The sequence below is a fragment of the Sparus aurata genome, chromosome 11 (assembly GCF_900880675.1).
Source record: "Sparus aurata chromosome 11, fSpaAur1.1, whole genome shotgun sequence".
NCBI classification, from domain to species: domain Eukaryota; kingdom Metazoa; phylum Chordata; class Actinopteri; order Spariformes; family Sparidae; genus Sparus; species Sparus aurata.
In genome coordinates this window covers 13,065,251-13,074,864 of record NC_044197.1, presented here as the reverse complement: position 1 = coordinate 13,074,864, position 9,614 = coordinate 13,065,251, and the positions used below count along the sequence as shown (strand labels likewise).

Below are 9,614 nucleotides of genomic sequence, written 5' to 3'. Positions count from 1 at the left end.
AAATACCTTGAGCAGAGGCAACTGTCAGCCGGCGTCTATACTAATCTGGGACAAAATATGACCAGCTCCGCATTAAAAAGGAGGGAGCAGGGCTGCTAGAGAATGAGGCGAGAAATGAACGAGCAATCAGGCCATTAAAATGTGGTGTCTGATTCAGCTTTGGTGGACATTTGCACATTTATCACGAGATGGAAATATCCCCCCTCAACCCCCTGCTTTTGTCATTTTAATACGGCCCCTTCCATTGAAATAGATTAGGATTATTCCAACAGGACAGAGATATCATTTGTTTTACAATGGCCGAGTCAGCACTCACAACAGTCATTAGGAATTAGATCAAGCCGGCTTCTGTTTTCGAAGCAAACTGAATGGAGGAATCAAATTAATGGCACTTCATTTCAAAAGGTGGGATATTAAACGGCTGTTCTGAGGCGGGCTGGAAAGACAAATGGCTTGTACAAGATGGGGCCTGTGTACGGGAAGTTCAGCGTGCATGAAACACACGGGGGTCACTCACCTGCTGATGATTATTCTCACAGAGGGGGTCAAAGACACTGTAACCTTGCCATTGTTCTATCTTCCGGTTATCTGGGAGCGTATAGTATTACCTGTGGGAAATGTATTTTTCCAGGCAGCGGTTCAGAGACGACCTGCCTGTGGTTCAGGGCCGCAAGAGGTTTTGCCACATCCCCCCTGAAACACTGGGAGCTGCGAGCATGAGGAGGCCCAAGGACGAAAATGTATAAGATTGTTTGCAACTCATAGTGATGAGGTTTTTATTCCATAGTGCAAAATGTATTATTTTTTTCAGACATGCTTTAAGACACATAAAAACACTCACTCCACACTGTGGAAAGTGTATGTGGATATTTCTGTTCAGATTTTACTTGAGCAAAAGTAGCGATACCACACTGATAACACTCCACTGCGAGTAATGGTTATACATTCAAAACCACATAAGTAAAAGTATGTCAGTATTAGCAGCAAAAAGAATAATAATAATATCATAATATCAAAAGTAAAAGAACTTATGTAATAAAATGTTCCCTGTAAGCGTTGTACTGTTATATTTGTTTTAACATTATTGTTGCATTAATGTGTATTTTTAAAGTATTTAAGTTGGAGCTCATTTTTACTTTGTATACTGCTGGGTAGATCAATCAACAGAAATGCATCATATTCTACAAAATCATAATTTGTTTGTCGCGTCGCTGTCATGTGAGAACCATAAATGATCTCTAAAAAGTAAACTTTTCTACAGCTCGGAAAATAGGCCTTGTTTTTTCATTGTATTTTCGAACGCTCGAAGAGGTTTTTTAAATATTTCACTTAGGAACGTTCAATTATCTTTGGAGATACATGGTTTTCACTGGACAGGGTATGAATAATCTGAGAGTAGTAACCAATAGCTAAAGCTGTCATGTAAAGGGTATAAATTTTTGACTCTGAGATGTAGCAGTAGAAGTATAAGTTGCATATCATGAGAATACTAAAGTGAGGATCAATATCTGAAATCAGCATTTAAGTAAAGTTTATTAGTAAATGTTACATTCCACCAATGCTGTTTAGTAATAATTTGTGTCTTCCACAAACAAAGGTTAATAAATAATTTCTAAAAATTCTAAAATTACATCTGCTCCTTCTTCATCATTGAAAAGTCAAATAAAACTTATTTGACTGCTGGATGTTCACCTCTTCACTAAAAAGTCCATTCTCACAAGTGATTAAAACATTTTATAGACACTGGAGGCTTCAAGTTCACACTTTGCATATAAATATTGAATCACTATTGGCTTCCAAACTAGCGGTGATGTCGCAGGATCCTTTCGTGCACGCTCACCTTTAAATCAGATCGCAGCAGAGCACAGATGAAGGAGAAAACCGGTGTCAGACTTTGCAAGGTGAACAACCTGAACAGTGAACCTCAAACAATCGTGGAGTAAATATGAGCAAGAGTCCTGCAATACTGAAAGCTGTTTCTAAATAAGCTGTAGACTAATATTTTTCCATGTCATTTATGTCTCTCAGCACTTCATGTTGAAAACTGATTTTTTTGAATGGTCTTCAATGGTTGTGATTTTCAGGCAAAGTAATGGTGGGATTGTATGAGGTCAAAGTAAATAATTAAGGCAGGAAAACAATTACATAATTGTTTATTAATACATTTGTTAGTTAACATCTCTTGATGAAAACTGTTTCTTTAGCACCATTATAAGTAATTATTCTTGTACGAACTGATGGGGACAAAAGTGCAAATTTTAAAAAGCTGTGGTCGCCGTTCGCCAGGGTACACAGTGTAAATGACACCTGCTGTAAATCCTTGAGGGCAGACTGAGTGACCTGTTAGAAATATCTCTCAGTACAACACACTACAATTCAACAACAGTCTGTGGAATGAACTCTCTGCAATCAAATCAAACAGCTTCAGTTAAAACTAAACAATGTCACCTTGATGAAAGAAGAATTTAAGGCAGCTACACCTGGCATTAGTTTTAGCCAGGTCTAACTAAAATACAACTGAGTATATTTTTCTAAAAATAAAACTTTGAACTTTTGTAAAGCAAGTTAACTGTATGTGGGTTTTTTTGTTTTGTTTTTATTTTTAATTACATATGATTCAAAAGGTCACGAACGCCTGAAGACTAGATCAAAACAAGCGCTGTAAAATGTTCTTACTTTAACACGAGTCTTAAACTGGCTTCCAAAGACCATGTGAGAGGTGATACTGTCCCCTAGTGGCCAAACTCCAAACTGGACATTAACACAGGAAGATTTCCTTGTTGTCTAAGTTTGGTTAGAATCTGCTCTTTAGCTTTTGATTATTGTTTGTAGTATCTTTTATTAGTTTAAGATATGGAGAAATGTAATAGTGAACTATTCTGCAGATTCTGATTAGTTCATGATCGACAGCCACGATGGGAGAAAACAACAGGGAGTGTCGTTTAATAACAACATTCCATTTTACTGAGAAAAAAAAATGTATGTATATATATATATATATATATATATATATATATATATATATATATATATATAAGAAGATATATATCTATATATCTATATATAAATATATCTATATATAGGAAGAGCGGCCCCTTTTAGTTTCCTTAATTACTTGAACGCAGTTCCTCATCAGAGGTCTTACTCTGCCCTCTTCTCACCACTAGGTGGAGTCAGAAGTCCAGATTTAGATGATCTCTGTCAATGGAGATAAATTATTTTGTGGTAATTTTTTTTCCCTGGATCAAAATGATGAAGCTTCATGAATAACCATTCACTGAGCTGTATTTGATTCATTGTACACCCTCTGAACATGTTCCTCTTTCCAGTGGCTAGATGACTAAATGACTATTTGCATTAAAGTAATAGCCTCAGCCGCAGTCTTTTGTGAATCATTCAGCTCTCACGGACACTCGTGTGATTATGAGCCCCTCAGCCTCACTGTCATTATTAAACTCAGAAATCATTACTTTAATGAGCTGGGGTAGCGGGGGGATGAAATAAGATTGTCTCACAGATTATGGCTTTATTATGTATTTATCAATTATCAAAGACACATTTTGCTTTCAGTAGCATTTGAAGAATCGTGCAGTAGTCAATATAACAATAGAGAGCAAGTGAAGAGATAAAGATAGATTTAGTGATTTCAGTAACAGCTGTCAACACCTCGACTATGTGTGGCCATGCCAACTTTAACACTCATTCTGATGAAACAACCCACAACAGCTTCTGTTTGTGTTGTGCTGGTCCTCAGACCAGAAACCCAATAATGGCGTGGCTATTATCACAGCAGTGTGTTTGTTGGTGTTCAAGTAGAGAAAGGATTCCCAGAAAGAGTCTGAAGTACTCGAAACAGACAGGGACAGCGGCCAGGACCATGTTTTGAATTTTCATCCTTAATATTTCTTTGTTATTATTCCAGTTATTGGCAAAGACCACACATAAGATGCAGCAAGCTACAGAAACAAAGAACAAACATGTAGCAGGGCGACTATACAAGACTATGAAAGTAGAAAAGTGGTGAGTAAGTGTAAGGAGAAGTAGTGGTGCAGTACAGCAGCAGTGAAGGCAGTTTGTCGGTCCAGTAAAGTGAGGTATGAAATGATTTACCGCCCTGTTCCTTTTTACCGATCATACTGTTTAAACATGCAACAGACAAAACCTTGAATTCCGTCTGGAATATATAGAATTCATCGATCCGTTCTACGACAAATCATCAGAATTATTCATATCTCTGAATATTTCAGCACCTCAAACTGCTGCTACTGCATACCGAATCCTAAATACTTCTTCATCAAATCCCAACAATGCTTGCTGGCAAAGGCAAGATATTATTATATACTAATATATTTGTTTTAAAAGTGTTAGTTACATTTAACAAATCAGTCATTATCTCTGCAGGTGGATGTATGATACTCAAAAAGAAGAACTGCATTTTATTTCTTACAAAATAAAGGGGGAGATATTACAGTTTTTAGGATGTTCTGCAAATATGTCATCACTACTGGACCGTAATACCACGTCTCATTCATGTACATCTTCATTTAATATCAGATTGGGAGTAAAAAGGTGAAAGAACTGTGGAGACTCAAACAAAACAGCCTTTTGTTAGGCTCCGCACTAAATGAATTTCCCTGTGCCATCCTTCAGAGCACCATGACCCCACTACTAGCTTATTTAGTAAAATGAGTTCAGGCTGACTTGTCATCTTTCTAATAGAAACAGTACCGGTGGTGTTTCTGACTCAGTGGATAACTACAGACACCCACACTGCCTGCTGGAGGTGATTCATAAGGCCTAATCAACACACATGCACAATGGACTGCAATAACAGCAGGCGGTGGCTGTTTCTGTTATCTTTTCCAGTGGTTGGAGGTGTGTGTGCGGGGATCACACTGTGTGTCTTGCTGTGTTTGTGGACAGCAGAAGTAAAACGTTGAGTAAACAGGACTCTCGCCTTTGCGGCAGCAGCTGTTGGGTCAGATGCCAAGTTATGGGCGATGTGTTCAGGGGGAGCTGTTTGCACTGCCGCCGCTGGCCTTTTTCAGATAACAAATGAATTATCTTCACAACCTGTGTGCGTTTCTAATGAAGCCTAACATGTGTGTATGTGTGTGTGTGCTGCTGTTGTGTTCTGATGGTTTTGTATCTGTGTCTACATCAACAGTGTTTTTGTTGAATTATTGTTGCTGTTTTGTTTGTTTTTTAATCCTAAAACAGAAATCTGTTGGGAGTTAATGATTCTGCAAACTACTGATATGTTCACATTTGAACATGTCATAAGATATGTACCACATTAAAGATGCGTAATGTAAGAATTGGCAACCTGTTGAATTCATACTTCAAACAAATAGGGGGCAACCTATCACCAGAGTAGCCGCTAACTGCTGCAAACTGTAGCTGCCATTAGCTAGTTAGCACCAAGACCCCAGGAAGAACACCACGCTTTGAAATGAATTCGAAATGACTCGCTTTACTAACATAACTGGAGCCATTCGGTCCCATAAAATTTGGAAAGTCTAGAAGAGCTGCATGATTAAATTGTTGTATCCCCATTCAACTAGACGGGGGCTAAATCAGAAGTCAGCCAGCTTGGCTAGCAGAACCCTGCTGGAAAAAACAGCATAGACCACCACCAAAACACAACATATGCTGGTCTTGCTGGTGACCAGCGTTTTTCCCAGCAGGGAAGTCTTTAGTTTGCATACTCTATAGAGCACAACACGATCCCGGTCCAGGTTTTCATACCTGAGAAGTCAAGCTTTCTTGGCTTCAAGGCACCACAGCAGCTTTCATAGGCATAAATAGCACCCCGCCTCCAACACTATCTCCATGGTTAGCACAGTTAGCCGCAAAGCTAGTGGTCCAGTCAGGAGCTCAAAGAAGGATCAGGAGACAGGCTGGGCCAGGACAAGCTGTTGACGTTTTCATATCAGGAAGTCGAGGGGATGGTGGTGGAAGTAACAGGCAAGTAAGGCCGCCAAGCCAGTGACAGAGCAGTTCAAGACTTTGTTTTTCAGGAGACCTCTGGACAACTTCCAGCTGCGTTAATGGCAGCAAAACACATATTTTGACAGGGAGTCAGGTCCAGCCCAGCTGTTCAGATATAATGTGAGCAGTTTAACTTTTCCGCAAACCACAGATGCGTGCAAGGTTGACATTTGAAGAAAACATGGCATTTCACCTTCACATTCAATTCCTTATCAGCTGACTTTCACATGAGGAAATGGAGGGGAAGGTGGTTACATTATTAAGACAAGGCTCAACAAGGCTGCCAAATGGCTAACTACAATTCTGGTGAATGAATATTCTTTTGCGTCAAAAGTGGGTGTTATTTTTAGACCTGGAGACATTTTCGGCAGACATTTTCCAACCCTAACCCAAACCCAAAACAGGTGTTTTAAGACAAACTATTGTTTTTATCTAACCCTAACCAAGTGGGTTTTGTGCCTAAACCTAACCATACAAAAAGTACAGTGTTCTTACAAGAAAAAGCTGATGACTGAGCCTAAAGAAACGTAAAATTACGACATATCTGTGGTTTGCAGGAACATTTATTCTGGTTATGAAGTTGCAAAATTCACCAAAAAAATGACAATCAAATACAATTTCAACTTTATTTTCAAAAAAATGTACACATGCCCCAAATGTTTATTGAAGTCCAGAGTAATATAATAATACAATAACGACAACTTTAAATACACAGTCACTAATTTGTTCCTGAATATTCAACACTGACACAGATATCGACTCCCTAAATGCAGCAGATGCAGACATTAAAACTAAGACGAAGAAAATCAAAAAGACTTCTTGTAAGTGTTTGAAAAACTGTGGCTGTGACTGAGCCGGCTTACACAGGAGGAGCTTTCATGACTCAGAGAAGCTTGGCTGGACACACTGATGGTGGTGAGCACTGACCACAGTCGATCCGTAGGATGTGTAATCTGCCTTAGCTGGATGTTTGAAACAACAGGAAGTACACAAACAGGCACTTGGATTAAGGTATCATCTGCTGTTCCTGTTTCTGTTCTGGCAGAGAACTGTGCATCCTGGGACTGAGCAATAAACATTCAACAACATCGAATAAGCTACAATCAGAGCACATGTCCACCTTGTAAACAGCAAAACAACAGCCAGGCTTCGGAGGAAGGTCCATGCTACGTAGAGGAAGTGTTATGAGAAGTGTTCTTACAGTCAGAGGTCAAGGTGGGGTTAACTCCACTGACACCAGTGTCAGACTTCTCTGATATGGGCCACTCACCGGCTCCATCCTGACATCCTGCAGGCGGAGCAGCGGCTCCCTGGCTGGAGTTGGACTTGTGAGAGGACGAAGGGGAGTTGGTAGGGCTGAGTTGGACAGCTGTGGTGTCTTGCAGCGTGTGCTCGCTGGTCTCCATCTCAAACGCCACCGTCCCCATCCGCATCAGCCCCCACTTATCGCCTCCTTTTGCCTTGCGGGCCATGTGGGCCGGGGGCCTCCTGCTGACCACACAGCAGGCTGTGAAGAAAGCCAGGGCTATCAATAAGAGAAGAGGCCCGATGATGATGGGGGGGTTGACAGTGGGGACGAAGGTGCCAAAAGCGAAAGCTCCCACCAGGGTGATGTTGATGCCGGCCAGCATGATGCAGAGTCCGCAGGCGCAGCACAGCGCCGGGGAGGGCAGGCTCTGGTGGCGCAGGGAGCTCTGCTTGGAGAGCTGCTTGGGAGCGGATGGTCTGGAGGGTTTTTCAGGTAACACCATGGCTCATGGAGACCCAGAGAAGCTGATGGTCAGTTGACTGAACTCATCACTTCTGAGAGAGAGAGATGAAGGTGAAGGGGGCTGGTGAGGAAAAGCAAAGGTGTGAGATTTTATAGGCTTCACTTTTAATGTTTCTGCGACTATAAAGCTGCAATGATTCATCGATGAGTTGTCAGCTATCATGAAAATGGATTCAACAGCCTAAGTCATTTTAATCAAAAGCATCAAAATTCACTCATTCCAGCTTCTTAAATGTGAGTAATTTTTTTTCTACTCCTGACAGTAAATTGAATATCTTTTACACTGAGGACAAAACAAGACATTTGAGGACATCATTTTTGGTTTTTGGAAACACTTATTAACATGCTTCACTTTATGCTGACATTTTATACACCAAACAACTAATCATTAATCCAGAAAATAATGGACAATGAAAATAATGAATAGTTGCAGCCCTATCTGTGACATTATTCTTTAAACATTTCATTTAAAAGTAATCCCTAAAATGCAGGCTCAGGCTCCTGCAATAAAATTTCCTCCATAAATGTAAAAAAAAATCACACCCACTGTGACATTGTATGCTCCCACTGGTATCATTATAAAACACAAACAACCTCACACTCATTAAACAGTTCCCTCTCAGCTGGTCACGATGTCTGACTCACACACACAATTCACAATGAAGAACCACAAAACCAACATTTATTATCTGGTTTTGTCGGCTCACTTACCTCAGATCACACATACAGTCCAGTCTGATGTCCCTCCGTCCATCCTTGTGTGTTGCAGGAGCCTCGGAGCTGGAGGGGCTCTCTCTCCCTCCGGCAGGTGAACATCGGCACAGTGAACTGCTGTTCACACACCACAGGTTATGATAAGGATGGATCACCGGGGGCGCCAGAGGGCTCTGGAACAAACGGTCCAATCAGATGAGGCGCAGGGAAGCGATGCACTGAAGACATTAACATCTGATAGACGGAGGGATGAGTGGGGACACAAAGACACAGGATGGGTGTCACTATTGCTTCTTGTTTCTTAATCAGGATAAAAGTACATTTCAGGGATTCAGTTGCAAAAAAAAAAAAAAACAAGGAAAGTCTCTTTTGATTTGTGCACTCAAAGTAACATCAGTCAAACTGGTGTTGGTTTCTTTGTTTCCACCTTTTCAAGATGAATTATTCAGTCACAAAGTAATTGTTCAATGTTTTTACTCTTACACAAGTTGAAAATTATGAGGATACCTCAGTTATTTTTCGATATATTCTACTTGGAGTGGTTATGTAGATGTCCACTGCTGTGGAAACCATGAATCAACTGTTAAATCCCGTCATTGACAAAAATCCAAACAGGTCAAAACTATATTTTTCAATTAAATAAGATGTAAAAGTACTTTTAACCTGATTTGAATAACATTTTTGACATAAATTTTCTTTTTGACTTAAAATACATTATTATGTATTGTGTCAAGGGGTATATTCTGACTGTTGGGCCTACATCAATATAACATCTGAAGACCATTTTTTAAAATATATTTAATTAAATATTCAAATGTAAATTCTATAAAATGTTTTCACATATATGTTAATTTCTTTTGAACAATATGTATGTGAACAAAACATGTAGGCAAAGAAGAAAAGAGAAGAGGGGGAGGGGAGAAAAAGGAACTTGTAGTTTTTTCTTTTTATGAAGAAGTAAATGATACAAAAGGACGTATACACAAAGTGCAGTATGCACAGGAAGGTGAGTCACAGAAGACTTGGCACAGTACTCTTTAACAGGGACCCAGTATTCAAACAAAACACATAAAATGGCTGAATCTAAATAGGCAGAATATATCTGGTGTATAATGTAGGCTAATGCATGTGTTAACAG

General features: G+C 39.8%; 1 protein-coding gene across 1 annotated transcript; it reads right to left on the bottom strand.

Moving 5' to 3' along the window:
- Window positions 1-6,536: 6,536 nt before the first annotated feature.
- On the bottom strand, window positions 6,537-8,779 carry LOC115591011 (transmembrane protein 275-like). The gene is made up of 2 exons (XM_030432582.1): window positions 8,474-8,779; window positions 6,537-7,823 (listed from the first exon to the last, which is right to left on the bottom strand). The coding sequence occupies exon 2, from the start codon at window positions 7,740-7,742 to the stop codon at window positions 7,158-7,160; it is 585 nt and encodes a 194-aa protein (XP_030288442.1). The 5' UTR covers window positions 7,743-7,823; window positions 8,474-8,779; the 3' UTR covers window positions 6,537-7,157.
- Between the last annotated feature and the right edge of the window lie 835 nt (window positions 8,780-9,614).

Coding starts and splice junctions, on each gene's coding strand:
- LOC115591011 (XM_030432582.1), bottom strand. CDS start 7,742: ATGGTGTTACCTGAAAAACCCTCCAGACCATCCGCTCCCAAGCAGCTC.